Source organism: Acomys russatus, chromosome 23 (genome assembly GCF_903995435.1).
Source record: "Acomys russatus chromosome 23, mAcoRus1.1, whole genome shotgun sequence".
Taxonomy (NCBI): Eukaryota; Metazoa; Chordata; class Mammalia; order Rodentia; family Muridae; genus Acomys; species Acomys russatus.
The window spans coordinates 24854049-24869598 of NC_067159.1; the positions used below are offsets into that span (position 1 = coordinate 24854049).

Sequence of the window (15550 nt, forward strand, 5' to 3'; positions counted from 1 at the left end):
AGGGAAAGTTTCTTCTATGATTTTCTTGAAAATATTTTCTGGCCCTTTGACCTGGGTTTCTTCCCCTTTCTCTAGTTCTATTAGATTTGGTTTTTTTCATAGTGTCCCAGATTTCCTGCATGTTCTATTTTTTATTGTATCTTCAGTACTTGAGATTCTTTCTTCCAGTTCTTGTTTTCTGTTGGTGAGTCTTGTTTCTGAGTTCCTGTTTGAATTCCTAAAGTTTTCATTTCCAGATTTTCCTCAGTTTGGTTTTTCGTTTGTTCTTTATTGACTATTTCTAATTTTAGGTCTTGATCTATTTTTATTTATTTCACTCCAGTGTTTGCATTTTCATAGATTCTTTAAGGGACTTATTCATTTCCTCCTTAAGGACTCCATTATATTCATAAAGGCTATTTTAAAGTCTTTATCTTGTGTAAGGAGTTCTTCTGGGGTCTGGATAGGTGTGGCCACTGGAGGTTTAAGGCAAAATGTGTGTCTAGGATTTGGGAACTCACACTTAGGAATGAGGGTCTGATGGGATCCATAGGAGGAAGGAAAGCAGGGTTTTCCACCAGGATCTCGTTAGACCCCTGGGAATGGGCCCAGAGAGTGAGAAGAGGCCATAACAGGTGGTCTGCCGCAGAGCTGAGGAGAAGACTGGGGGATTCGATTTGAAGAGGAGGGAGTGTGGCGATCTGAAACTTGCTTGCCTTGTCTGTAGGCCTACTTGCTTTTCTGGCAAGCCTGGCTGTGGGTTCCCAGGGAGAGCATGCTGGAGTTGGGGCCTGGGATAAGAAAAATGAGTGGAGAGAGGAAAGGTTGGAAGAGGAGGTGTATGTAATTCCCTGGAGCTGAGGGGCCAGGGCGGGAGGGGAGGTGCAGCAGGTGTCAGCTGCAGAACATCGGGATGACAGGAAAAGAGGTGAAGGTCTGAAGTTAGCTTACCTGTTTCCCTGGCTGGCATCTCACTTCCTAAATTCTAATGCACACAGCTGTGAGCAAAAGCTCTGGGAATCTAGAGTTGCCCCTGACTATCATACCCCCAAATACCATGCACTTCAGTCTCTGCTATCAGGAAAACATGGAATATTATATCTTCTGAAGATAGCAAGGAAAACAAATAGAAAAGTTGACAATTTATGTGATGGCAAAGAAGAAAGGTTTTAAGGCATCTCGAACTTTCTCATGCCTCATTGCGGCCAATCCAGGCTCTGAACCTCATATCACTGACTACAAGGCTGTCACGGAAGATGTTTGCATGTCCCTGCTGGGCCAGTTCATTGTCTGCTTGTGCTGTGCTGTGTTTGTGAGTGAAGGAGGAAAGGAAGCTGCTTTCCCCTCAATCTGAGAGGCAATGAATCCATACACAAAGGAGAGGCCTGGGCTGTGTGGGCCACCTTCCTGCAGCTTGAAGAACACACTCTGAGGAAGGGAAGAAAGAAAACGTCGTGCTATAAGAAAGATGATGCCCCAAGAATAAAACATCTGTTCTCCTGTCTGGATGTACTTAGGGAGAGCAGCTGTTATCTGTTTCCTCCCCCAACTGGAGTTGTTCCATCTCTGAGGCTAGAGGCCACTGTAAACAATGAGACCTTTTTCTAAACATTTTCCGTTGTCTTCCTTGTTTCAGCCCACACATAAGTCCCTGGGACTGGCTTTATAGAGTACAAATTTTTATCTTTGGGAAAGAGTCATACAGAATGGAACAAGTCTGGTGTATGTGGGGTGAGAGAAGACAGTCACTATAAGCAGGAGAAACAGCCTCAGAGGTGGAGGGGTTGGCCAGCTCTCAGTAGCGCCAGGAGGTTTTACTATTTTGTTTCTGTTTTTCGAGACAGGGTTTCTCTGTGTAGCCTTGGCTGTCCTAGAACTCAATCTGTAGACCAGGCTGGTCTCAAACTCACAGATATCCTCCTGCCTCTGCCTGCCAACTGCTGGGATTAAAGGCGTGTGCCATGACCTCCTGGTGAGATTTTAGTATTTTCATGGCTTGAGTGAGGGAAGACAGGATAGTGCCATCCGGACACTAAGAAACCTAAGGGATTTGGCAACTGTTTTTATTCTTAATCTTTCTTTTCTAATAAATAAATGGCTCTATCAAGTTACTTTCAGCCTGATCAAGCTAGTGCACTTAATGACACTTAATTGCATGCCCATAGAGTAAATGATCCATGGATGGAGGGGTAGGGGTCATACAAGTTCAAGTAGAAACAAGCTTCAGCAAGAATACAGGAAAAGCCCCAGAGAAGTGAGGCCTCCAGGGCTCCTTGGCCTTCACCAGTTACGCTTTAATTAATACTTTAGAGAAAGCTCAAAATCATGTTGTTATTCATTTTCTCATGTGTAGACAACATAACAAATCAGGCGATTTTTGACATAAGATTAGGATGCAACGGAGGCAGGGTCTTGGTGCACGCCCATGATGCCAGGACTGGCAGGGCTAAGGCAGGAAGATCATGAGTTCTAGGCTAGCCTGAGCTTCTTAGGTGGCCCATCTTTAAGTAAAAGGAAAGCCACTGAGTCACGGTAAGCAAAGAGAATAATTAATAAGTATCTATTGTAATAAATAAAAAAGAATAGGGAACATAAAAGTAAGTTCCAGTTGTTGGTGCCGTTCCATTCAACAGGCGTTCCCAGAGAGGGGCCAGCACCAGGGACACTTAGTCCTACTTGAGATTGTAACTGTGTCCTGGAGGAATGTATCAGTTAAAGAGTGGGCACTCGCAGGAGGGGAAGGTACAAAGGAGGAGAGATTGATGAAGAAGAGCAAGGTATCTCTGAAGACACGCAGGGAGCTTGCTACAGTTAAATGATGGCAAAATCAAAGCCAAAGACTTGGATTTAAAGAACAAGACAAATAAACACGAAACGGAGCCACCTCTTCCAACATACAAACAAAACCAGCTTCCCAAAGCCGCCTGTAATGGGCTAAATGGAAATTCCTTTTTTCTTACCCCAGTACTGTAGGTGATTGTCATGCTCGAGTTTGAGGGAGAATCACCTTTAGTCTTCACTGTAGGCTATGGAGTAACAATGAGGCCAGATCTGAGCTGGCCGCACCGCCCGCAGTGAGCTGTGCCCTGCCACAGCAGTCATCAGTCCCTATGTGCTTGAGTTAGTGTAGCTAGAGAGATGGATGCAGAGTGCCCATAACGTTTTTGTATGAAGGAAATGTACATTGCTTGGGCCTTACCTTGCTTTACTGCTTGACTTCCAGTGATGGAATTCTTCCAGATAGTTCCATCTGTCAAGTGAATAAGACCAGAGGGGGAAGAGCCAGATTACTGGGGTTCTTTGTACTGCTTCCTGTTTGAGGTACAATCTCTTGGTGGCGTGGTTCTCCCCTCTTTCACTTATCTGGAGTCATATTAACACCATGTGACTCAGTTTAAAAGCTGTAGCCACAGCCCCCCCCCACACACATAGCAGATATGCAACTTGGTCATCATGTGGGTCCCCTAACAATTGGAGTAGGGGCTGTCTCTGACTCTGTTGCCTGCCTTTGGATCCCTTTCCCCTGAGCTGGGTTGCCTTGTCTGGCCTCAGTGGGAGAGGATGCACTTAGTCCTGCTGCAATTTGATGTGCCAGGGTGGGTTGGTACTCATGGCTGGGCCTCCCCTTCTCTGAGGAAACGAAAAAGGGGAGTGGGGGAGGGGTGCAAAGGTGGGACTGGGAGGACAGGAGGGAGAGGGCTGGGATCAGGCTATAAAGTGATTAAATAAATTAATTTTAAAAAAGTGTACGGAGATCCTGTGATAAAGATTTTCTAGTGTATTGCAGCTTGCTATTGCTTGACAAAATATCTGAGATAGCCAACTGAAAAAGAAGAAGCTTGTGTGGCCTTATGGTTTTAGGGGTTTGCAGTATGTGATCAACTTGTCTCTACAGCTTTGGGGTCTGAGATTGACAGAGTGCATTATGGGAGAAGCCTGGGAGAGAAAACTTCTTGTTTTGTGACATCTAGGAAATGAAAGAGAAAAAAAAAAAAAAAAAAAAAAAAAAAAAAGATATAGAATTTCCCATTCTATGGCATACATACCACCAATAATTTCATTTTCACCCCTGGGCTCCACAAAATATTTCTCCACCTCCCGTGTGCTGACTAGTTTTATATAAACTTGACACAAGCTAGGAGCCATTTTAGAGGAGGGAACATCAATTTTTTAAAAAGCCCCCACCAAATTGGCATATGGGCAAGCCACTGGTGCATTTTCTTGACTGATGACTGCTGTGGCAGGGTACAGCTCACTGCAGGCAGTGCCATAGCTGAACTGGTGGCCCTGGTGCTATGAGAAAGCAGGTTGACCAAAGTATAAAGATCACATTGTCAAGCAGCACTCCTCCATGGCCTCTGCGTCAGCGCCTGCCACCTGACTTCCTTGGGTGACGTGCAAGTTGTAAGATGTAATAAACCTTTTCTACCCCGAGTTGCTCGTGGTTGTGGTGTTTTACCACAGCAATAGAAACCCTGGCTAAGACATCCCAACAGCGCTAGGCTGGAGAAAAAGCCTTAGCACAAGGGCACGCAAGGAAAACATTCCAGACCCAAACTGTAGCAATATTGAAAGGAAAAAAAATAAATAAATAGTATCTTCTGTTTCCCTATAGAAAAGTAAGGAGGCTTTATGAACAACTCTGCTGTCTTAATTTATAACTTTGTTTTATTTTCTTCTCTTCTTTAAGGCTGCTGTGGTTCCATCTGCCCAAACCCTTAAAATTAGTGACTTCAGCTTCAGTGACTTTGAGCTATCTGATTTGGAAACAGCACTGTGCACCATTCGGATGTTCACTGACCTCAACCTTGTGCAGAACTTCCAGATGAAGCATGAGGTAGGAAGATAATGGGGAGTGTGTGTGTGTGTGTGTGTGTGTGTGTGTGTGTGTGTTTGTGTGTATAAGATAGAAAACTGGATCCGACTACTAACTACCATGTAATAGGGGTTTTAATGACTAACATACCATCATTACCTAAGATAAACCATCAGTCATTAAAAATACTTTTTTTTTTTTTTTTTTTTTGGTTCCTGCCATATGTCGAGCACCAGGTTGAAATATATAGGAGAACTTTACTTAAAGTGACAGGAGTTGTGCAAAAGCAGGTGATGAGAGAGATACCGGGTGGGACACAGATCCAGGGGACCACTCAAACAAGATCATCTCAGTGGAGCAGAAATGAGACCCTTTTGAAGTCCAGTCTCCAAATGCAGATTTCCTGTCTCAAAAGTTACGTGTGTTCCAGGCTTTTATAATACGATTTAGCCTTGCGTTTACCCGTACCATGAAAAGTTGCCGTATGCTCTGTGGGATTCCAACGATAAGTTGGCCCTGCTCTCGAAGGCCTCGCAGAATGGCAAGAAAACTCAGGGTGAATGTAACTAATGTTAATAGAGTGTCGTCTATGTTCCCAGGGATCCTAATGTGATTATTTCTTAAATTTAACCAAAGTTCCTATTACCTCTCTCCTTTGAAAAATGAAAACCAAATAATACAAATAGGCGAGCAATGTATCACTCGTGCCTGAGTGTTAGTTAAGGGACTCCGTGTTGTTGAAATATTGCAACACGCTCTTGTGAATGAGTCCCAGTCACAGGTAAAGAGACCAAGCCAGCATGGACTAGAAGTGTCGTGGACTTCAACCACAGCACTCACATTGATGAGCACACGTTCACTTTGGCAGTTCATCACCCCCCCCCCCCCACATTCTCAGCTTCCTCGCCTCTTAGAGTAAATATGTTACTACCCTATGGGAGTCCATGTGAGTGACATATGCATCTGTGTATTTCTTGCCTGTTAATAGTCTGCTCAACCCAGTTACCTACCTTTAGGCCTAATTTGGTCATGCTAAATCACCATCGCATTTCTCCACTGTACAATATAGGGCTCACTTTAAAAGTCTGCTCCATGGGTGTGAGACGTTGACCGCTAGGGCTAGAAGTCCTAAATGTGGACCACGGTTTTACTTCTTAATACCCTGATCAGATCCATGTGTTTCTGGAGTATCCACATCTGTAACCAGGAGTGACTCTCGTCCAAGGGCTTGGCTAGGACACAGGAATGGGATTCCCTCCGTAAACCGCATATTGTTGATTTACTTTTTGCTTGGCTTGTAGGTAGCGTCTGAGGGTTGTGTAATGCAGACACTCACCCAGTTTCCCTAGCAACCATTTCCTTGGATTCTTATCCATAGGAAAATATTGCTCCTCTAGGTTACCTGCTTCCCTTTTTATATAACCCCTATCTGAATGTACACAAACAAACAATAGATAATTTCAGCGTCGTACAGAGAAACTCATGAACTAAGTCAAAAGTAGAGAGGCAAGGCAATTTCTTTTTGGAAAAAAAAAAAAATAGAACACAGCAACGCAGACCAGGCTAGCAAGCACACCCGGGCGGGAAGTCCGTTTTTATTCTAATGCAGATAGATGGTTGACTCTGTATTTTCCCTCAGCGGCCAGGTTCTGACCATACAGTCTTTGAGACTGGCTAGTTTTAAGAGTCAGCGCAAAGGAAATGAAGGGCAGGGGTGGGCCGCGCCAGACCACAGAGTTCCAAGAATATAGGAGCCCTATCCATAAACAAAAGATTTACCAGGTGGATGAGATTAATACATTTTCATAGAAGTTGTACAAGATGGGGAGATTAAATGATTTTCATTCTTTTGCATACATTTACAAGGTGGAGGAAATTTATAGAATGTTGGCCCTCTGTGGCCTAACTTAGAGTGAAAAACAAAAACAAAAAGGACTTGTTTAAATTTATGCTGGGCAACACTAACCTGGCCCTTAGTACTATTCTGGTTGCATTTCCTGCCCTAGCACCTAGTCTTCTCTTTTATTTCAGATATTATTGTCAATATAATTTTAGGTGGAGAAAATTAAAGTTTCTTGCTAAAGAGAGGGTCCCTACCAAAACATTTCACACTGAACAACAAATTTTCAATGTTAATTTAAATTGCCTGTTACTGGTCTCTGAAAGTCCACTCTATTAGGACAACACACGTTGATTGTGTTTCCACGTCTCTGCTTCATGTCTATTCCCTCCTGAGCTGCGTTTACTGTACTTTCTGCCACCGTTACTGGGGAACATGGGCCCTTTCTGCAGGTTCTTAGTCATGCAGGAAAAGAATTTTTAAACAGACTCAGAAACTTGAGGATCATCTTACTGGAGTTTGAAAGAAACATCAGGGAAGGTAAGTTGTGGCTCTCAGCAGCTGCCAGGAACAGAGGAAGAGAGAAGGTGAGGCCCTATGAGTGGGAGGTCAGAAACCCGCACAGGCTCAGCAGTGGATGTCTGAGAACACCTGCTCCGGAGTGGGAGGACTTCAGTGATGGGATAGCTGGGTTAGGGTTGGGGTCAGCTTGCTTTGGAAAACGGAGAGAGGAAGAGGGGAAAGAAAATGTGAATTCTCTCTGAATTAGCACTCAGAAAGCAGACAAGATTAGCAGTGAGTGGAGGACCGCTGCATCCATGGCAATGGCTTCTTGGGGCTGTAAATGCATGTACATCCCGTCTTAACACATCCTCAGGTACCTCCTGGCGGTAGCTGTCCTCTTGAGACTGTTTTAAGACTAGGCCCCCTACACAGATGTAGCTGATGGGCAGCTCAGGCTTCTTGTGGGTCCTCTAATAATGGGAGCATGGACTGTCTCTGACATGGACTTTGTGCCCAGCTTTTTGATCACTTCCCCCTTGCGGGGTTGCCTTGCCAGGCCACAGGGGGAAAGGACATGCTCAGTCCTGAAAAGACTTGATGAGCTGGGGTAAAACATCTGTCCAGGCAGAGTAAGGAAATCTGTACTGGGATTTCAGAGCTCAGGGAGAGTATGTCCAAAGCAGGTGCACAGACTTGCCTACCCAAGGGCAACTGGGAGGCCCCATAGCTCAGAGATCCCAGGGTTCTTTCTTGGGGAATTCCCTGTGAACTGATGTGAGAACTAGAAGAAAAGCCGTAAGAAGGAAAGGGATTGTGCCAAGCCCTCTGTGACTGAGCAGCTTCTGCCAGCAGCAAGGAGACTCCGCTCAGGCCCCAGAGCCAATCGCAGGGCTGGACACTTGGAAAGCTGCATTCTTTTTCCTTGTGCTTTTCCAATCCCGAGGCGATGCTCTTTGTGTCTGCAGTAGCCCAGAGACACACTCATGGAAAGCACATACTTGTCTTTGCAAAAATAAAGCAAACTGTTCCGATTGTAAGAAAGACCGAGTGTCAACACACACAGAATGATCACGCTTACGTCATGAGCCCCTGAGGAATTTACTTAATAGTCCACTTAGAAGTTACATTAAACCCATCTTGGGATGCTTGCTGGAACAATTTTGCCTTACTCCCCACTTCCTATCTCTTACAATAATTTTTTTTTCCATGTGGGTGCCAGGAGTTTTATACATTATTTTCAGATGTTTTATCTCTTGGTAAACATTATTTTCAGTTGTTAACTGTGCCTAACACTTAGGCAGAACCTAAAGTGGAGAGGGTTAATAAAGAGGACATTAAGACCTGCCATTTCAGTGTGTCCTGAGACTTGAGCTAGATATCTCAACCCCAGCCTACCTCATATCCTTGCACTAAATACCTTCACAAGTGTGCAACGTGAGAGGGTGGAAAGAACGCATTCCCTAACAGTCACACACACATGACTCCGCAGCCTAAAGATCACGTGGGGAAATTTTTTTTATAAAGGTAGTTGGTGTCCTACCCATGATGAAATACTTTTCTTTAAAAATACTGCCTACTTTTACTAGGTTAGCTTGGTAGGTTCTGGATTGAACTGGTAACATTTGAATTCTGGCCCCGCCCCATTGTGAATGGCCACCGCTGGTTGCCTACCTGTCTGCGAGTTGGTCTCTTCCTCTGTAAAATGATCAGAATAGTCATGTGTGCCTCCCCCATGCTTGTAAGGATTGAATGTGGACACTGCAAGGTGCCTGGGACTTAGAAAATGTGTGACGAACTTGGCAATCACTGTCACTCCTTGTATTTTCATTTCCTACAGGTTCTTTGCAGATGGATTCTAAGTGTTAAGAAGAATTACCGGAAAAACGTTGCCTACCACAATTGGAGACATGCCTTTAACACGGCACAGTGTATGTTTGCTGCTCTGAAAGCAGGCAAGATTCAGGTACTCCATGGGGGCCATTCAGATCCCCGCTTAGTAGACCTGACAGCGTTTCTTTTCAGTTTGTTTTTAATGCACACTTACGGCAATTGAATAATTTACCACATGGAGACTCATGGAAGATGAGCGCAGCAGAAAAGTCGGCTACTAACTTTCTTTCACTTGTAATAAATATGACCTAATAGAATGCCCCAGCTTCGTGCTACAGGTTAGTCATCCTTGGGGAAATAAGTATTTCCGTCAGAAGACACTGAAATACAAACATCGCAGTTCTCATAGTTCACAGTCAACTTCTCTATAGTAGAATTAGTCAAAAATCGCCAAGTGCCGTCATAGACAAGTTCATTGCCTGTAGTGCTCGGAGGGGAAGGCTGTCACTTCTGCAAGTGCTATCTCAGGCATGTTTCGTGCACCTTGATCAGAGGCTGAGTAAAAGGAAGAGCAGAGCAGAAAACACTCACATAAAGCACCATTTCCAGCCAAATCCTAGGATAGCTCCGTCCTTAGTTTCCATCTTCTGAGGACGTTTATGCCCTGACTAGCTATTTCAGGTAAGCGATCCTGGGCATCCACTACGTAATTTAAGTCCAGAGCCTCCCAGGTTTAAAAGGTAAAATTTAAAAACATTATTCTCTGCCAAATAGCCTACTCTTGTGTGTTACACATTTTAAGTGGCCAGTTTAAAAAGAAATGACAGGGTTTGGGTTGGGCTTTGTGATCTAACATTTTGCGTAGCCCGTGTAAGCCCTTGCATTTGATTGCAGAACTGCAGAAAATAAGCAAAGAGTCGTTGTCCAAGAAGCCGTGCAGAAGAACACTGTAGCTATTTTACCCCGTAGGAAAGTGTGTAAGGCCAGGATAACCTACTGTGGGCTGTGGAAGAGTGGATTACGCCTGCTGAAGCCAAGCTTGGTTCTCATGGTGAAGAGCGCGGTGGCAGATTCCATGTGCTTCCAAGCTTACAGTATGGGGAGCTCCCGTAGGACAGAGTAGCATGGCAGCTCAGCTGGCTTTCCACTGTTGGTGATGGGGATAGTGCTGTAAAAATGTAAATGGCAAGTACTCAAAAATAATCAGTACGCAGCTTGGGGGTATTACACACATTTTCAAAGACGTTCGCTCCCCCTCCCCCCGCCATCCCGCAGTAATCCCGTTTCTACTATTTCATTTAAAAGTCATGTTGTCTGGGTTCCTTAGCAATATAGTAGTCATCACAGGGAGCAAAACAGTGGTTACATAAAACAAAAGAAAAATATTAAAGTTTGATACAGTCATCCCATGTGTGTAAAAATTAAGATTCGTGACTTTTCTTTTTACTTAAAAAAATATGTAGTGTGTGTATGTGTTTGTTTGCATGTGTCATGGCACGTGTGTAGAGGTCAGAGGATAAGTTTTGGGAGCCGGTTGTCTCCCATTGCCAGGACTGCACTCATGTTGACAAGCCTGCACAGCAAACACCGTTACCCACTGAGCCAGCTTACTGGTCCCGTATTATTATTCATTTTTGAAGCCTCTCAGCCTTTTCTGTTGTTCACTGAGATGTGTAATAGCTTATTGTAAGTGACAGTATGAAACACTGCTCCCTGCTCGCTTGCAGGGCAGAGTTTGTGGAGAGCAGCCTGTGACCACACGGAGGTGCAGGAATAAATACAGACAAGTCTCAGGAGAATGCCTTGCTCCACGCTTTGTCTTTCCTTTTCTTTACTTCCATGCCTTCGCACGCAGAACAAGCTGACGGATCTGGAGACCCTCGCCTTGCTGATCGCTGCTTTAAGCCATGATCTGGATCACCGTGGGGTGAACAACTCTTACATACAGCGGTAAGTAGCTCCTCCGATAAAACAAGAGTATGTCTCCTCTAAATTATTGAAGTGTGCTTTCAAAGTTAGAGCTGCAAAACAAACAAACAAACAAACAAACAAGCAAAAAGGTACAAAGTCTCAGTTGGTCAGGTTTCATTACAGTCTGGCTATGCTTAGGAAAATAAGAAGTGAATGCAAGTGTGATGTGGTGTTATTCACACTTCGGACCTGAAGTTCAAACAGTATTTATGCTGAGAACCTTATTCCATAAGCACTGCAACTTTTGCTTTAGTTGTTATGCACCCAGCTCAAGAGCTTCTTTTGAAAGCTATGAAGGCTGGTGATGCACACCTTTAATCCCAGCACCAGGGAGCCAGAGGCAGGTGGATCTCTGTGAGTTGGAAGCCAGCCAGGCAGCCAAGGATACATATAGAAAGTTATCTTGAACAACCACAACCAAAAAGAAGGAGGAGGAAAAGGAAGAAAGAGGGAGAGAAAGAAAGAAAAAAGAGAGCGAGGGAGAGAGAAGAAAGAAAGAAAAGAAAGAAAAACAAAACTATGAAGAATAATCCAGAAGGAATAGAATTTTTACTGTGGAGTGGAAAAGACAGTATCTGAAAAAGTGTTTAGCTTGGCCCTGCTTACGATGCTCAGTAGACTTAAGGTTTTCAGTTTTAGAGGAATTATATCACACAGTACTTGAGTTCTGTGGTCAGGCTATAGCTTGGCCAGAGTTCCTGGGTAGGCTTGGGCAATGAAGCTGATAGCTCTATACTTAATTTCCTTAAAAGACAGAGGTAATGGAGTGCCCCTATTACAAGGTTAGTGTATGCTTCCAGAGACCACACACATCGTCACCATGGCGTATTTGTGTTAAATCCTAGCAGTAGTTACCAGAGATGGTTGTATCAAGCACAATACTCTCACCAGCAGATCTTAAGTGTAAGATTCTGACTGCCAGGACAGGAATTTTCAGGTACCATTGAGCACCACACTTCAGTGGCATTTTTTTTTTTAATGATAACTGAGCTAATACAACTGATAGTAGTTTTCATCAAATCATCGAGCCCCTGTTGCAGTCTCTTTGTCTTCTCGTAGCAATTTGGTCGAAAAGTCTGCCTTTTCATGTTAGCGCTGACCTTCTGTAAGTGTGCTGGTGATTTGACTGGTCAGTCTCATAAGGAAATTCCAATGTGTCCAGGGTGGTTCATCGCCCCCTGACCTGATAAACACAAGGCTTTGTTGTAAGAAGTGTAGGGGCGTACACCCATGCCCTGCGGGGCTCTTTATGAAACAGCACTCTCGCCTGTCGCAGGCCAGCTGTTTCCAACTGAGAACCTAATGGCCTGGAGATGTAACTCTATGACAAGACCTTTGTCAATGTGCCTTATGTGACTGTGATCCTGAGTGTCACAGAAGCAGCACTGATGAGAGGGACAGGAAAAGACCGGCAGTGTGTTCAGTCCATATCTATAGGTTGGCTACACTTCCTACCTACCTCAGGAAGGAATATCATGTTATCAGTACATATTCTGTTAATTATTGTAGAAATTACTCCCATGTTGTTCTAGATAAGTGAAAAAAATTGGGACTTTTATTTTAAAATTGTTACTATTAAACTGCTTTTTAATCTATTAAGTTTTGTTCATCTAAAAATAATGACCTAGAAGAACATATGGAGAGATGGCATCTTCTCTTTAGGTAAAAAGTCCCAAGACAGGGAAGGGGCCACGGGGTGCGGGGCTGCATAGACTGCAAAATCTTACTTTCAAACACACAAAGTAATAACTCTTCAAAAAGGTAAAACAGTTCAGAGACTTTTATTTCTTCCCACATCCCTGCGCTTGGATTAAAAAAAAAAAAACCAACAACAAAAAAAAAAAACCAAAAAACAAAAAACAAAAAAACAGGACCTTTTCTTTCCTTACTGCTAATGACTGGTACAAAAGGTAGGATTTTCTTTCCAAGCGGCCACTCAAGGTGGTAAAGTACTGTAAGCACCCCATCCATATAAAGTTTTTTCTTCTAGAGAGGCATACAGTACCCAGATCCCGCAAGGTGTCCAAACTGACACATAATTTAAAACAGAAAAACAAATAAAAAGAAAGTACAGAAATAACAGTCAGACAGAAGAAGGTGTTGATGGGTAATGGAGAGAGAAACTAAAATCCTCCTCCTCCTTCTTAAGTGACTTTGAGGGAACTACTGTGAGGTAAGGCTTTCCTTAGCTATCTCTGTGGGCTACCTTGCCCCCTGGTATCCTGTGATACACTTAAGTGCACTGCTTCCACTTATTTTTCTCGTATAGGAGCGAAAGAAGAATGCTCTCAGAACTGGGAACTGGGAACATGCACTGGTGTAGCCTGTGGGTGTAGGTCAGTTGGTACACTGCTTGCCTCAGTATGCCTGGCACTCTGGGTTTGACCCTTTACCATGTAATCCAGACTTGGTGATACACTCAGGAGGCAGAGACAGGAGGATAGGATGACGCTGAAGGTTAACCTCAGTTGTATAGCAAGTCTGAGGCTAGCCTGAGCTACATGAGGCTCTGCCTCGAAATAAAATGAGTGGGTGGTCAGAACACAGTAGCTAAAATACAAACGTTCACCTCTTTATAACAAAGTTATAAAATTTGTATTACATAGAGAAAGGTCTGTCATCAATATCATAAGACTTGCATGTGCATTTGTTTGCTCAGTTTCAAGTCCAATGATAATAAAATGATTGACCAAAATTATGCTACATGTTGGGCTTATGCATGATGAACAATTGCTAGAGCTCTGTTTCTTTGCTAGTCAGAAAGAAAGCTCATGACACAAACAATGCCATTCCTGACCCTTGAAATGACAATGAAATAGAGGCTAGAGAGATGGCTCAGAGATTAAGAGCACTGACTGCTCTCCCAGAGGACCCGAGGTCAATTCCCAGCAGCCACATGGTGGCTCATAGCCATCTATTATGTGATCTAATGCCCTCTTCTGGTGTGCAGGCATACACGCAGGCAGATAAATAAATAAATCTTTCCTTTTTAAATGACAGTGAAAAATTATCTCATGAGTCCCGAGTCTTAGATGAAGTTAACTTCAAGTGCTCATAAGGGAAGAAGATTGCCCAAGCACAGTGAAGTCTATCTTCATTATCCATAGGGAAAATGAGACATACGGTGGATGCTGGAAACTGGGTGGGTTTTCAGAAAAAAAAAAAAAGAAAAGAAAAGAAAAGATATTCCAGGATGCTGTAAAGGGGGAAGTTTGTGGAAAAGCAGTGATGGAGCAGCAAGAAAATAGGCGAGCAGGACACAACAGAGCCCTTCAAGGGAGGGGGTAACACTAAGCAGTCTATAGTAAAATTGATAGAATCTGTTTTTTTTTTTTCTTAAAAAAGCTATTACCATAGGCAATAAAAACATCATTTAGGAAAAATGTCACAGCAAGATCCACGTGATAAACAGGGTGAAATTAGAACCGTGGACTTCAGTTAGAAAACTACCACAAGAAGCCAGGTGTAGGACGACTATCACACTGAATAGAGGAGGAAGAGGCCAAAAGAAAAATGGTAATTTAGTGTAGGGAGGCTAGTCATATAGGAAGGATTAAAAAAAAAATCATGAAGCTTCTAGTCTAAAACATTGGAACAACACTGGTGCCGGGAAGAGTGTGGAGAAGTGGGGATGTTGCTTACAAAACAATGGAGATTCCAGCCCAGGGTGACAGGCAGAATCAAGAACACTGTGGTGGTGGCCTGGGTGACAAGGCTGTTTTTCTCACAGGACATTTATTTGGACTCATTTTCTAAGGCTTTCTGTTTCTAGTATATTTCCCAATACTGCTGTCCAAAGATAGACCAATAACCATGCCAGACAGAGGAAAATGCCGAGAAAGAATGCGAGCCCATTGATGCTCACTGACATTAGCGTGGGAATAAAATTCCACAGCGGCAGTGGCTTAAATAGGTCCTTCTGATGTGGCCTCAAATAGCGCCAACATGAATACATTGGTTTCCGTGATTTTTTTTTTTTTTGTAAACAGGAAATCTGAGGCATTTTCACCCATGGCTGGATTCATGAAATTGTATTTTTAGAATGTAAGTAAAGAGAACACATTTTGGCATTTGTCTGTCTCAGAAGCCCCCCCCCCAAAAAAAAATCCTCTCTAATGCAAAGCAGCTCTTTCTGCCTCACCTAAAAATGGAAAGTGTGTTTGAATTTCCAACTTCTTTGCATTATATGCACACCGCATTGCATCTCCTGGGCCAGCTCCACACTAGACACCGTGTGGGGCCCCGCGGACCCATGACGGTGCAAGGCAATGAGAGGAACGACTTACACTCCATCCAGCTCTGTCATTTATCTCGTCATTGAGTAAGCAACATACTCTATGGGAACATTTGGCCATCTAAACTACCCCACGCAGAGATGCGCATAGTCTTGCAGTTTCAGCCTAGGTCCCTCTGAAACCCTAGTTGGAGATGAATTGGCTATATGTAGCTTATTGGTGAATACGACCTCAAGGAGCAGGGAGAAAGGCCTGGAAAGAAGGATGGAGAGATACATTATCCTGATAGACACACATTTGAGCAGCTGGTACTCAATCCTGCCGGAGGTGATTTGGGAGGAAAGCCAGAGTCGCTCAGCTTTAAGGCAGAAAGTG

At 43.7% G+C, this 15550-nt stretch overlaps 1 protein-coding gene across 1 annotated transcript in view; it reads left to right on the forward strand.

The window, feature by feature from the left end:
* Positions 1-15550, forward strand: part of Pde5a (phosphodiesterase 5A) — a 121288-nt gene that overhangs the window by 83064 nt on the left and 22674 nt on the right. The window contains exons 12-14 of the mRNA XM_051166056.1: positions 4670-4816; positions 8977-9102; positions 10825-10919. Coding sequence (XP_051022013.1) covers positions 4670-4816; positions 8977-9102; positions 10825-10919 — 368 coding nt within the window. The remainder of the gene's footprint in view (positions 1-4669; positions 4817-8976; positions 9103-10824; positions 10920-15550) is intronic.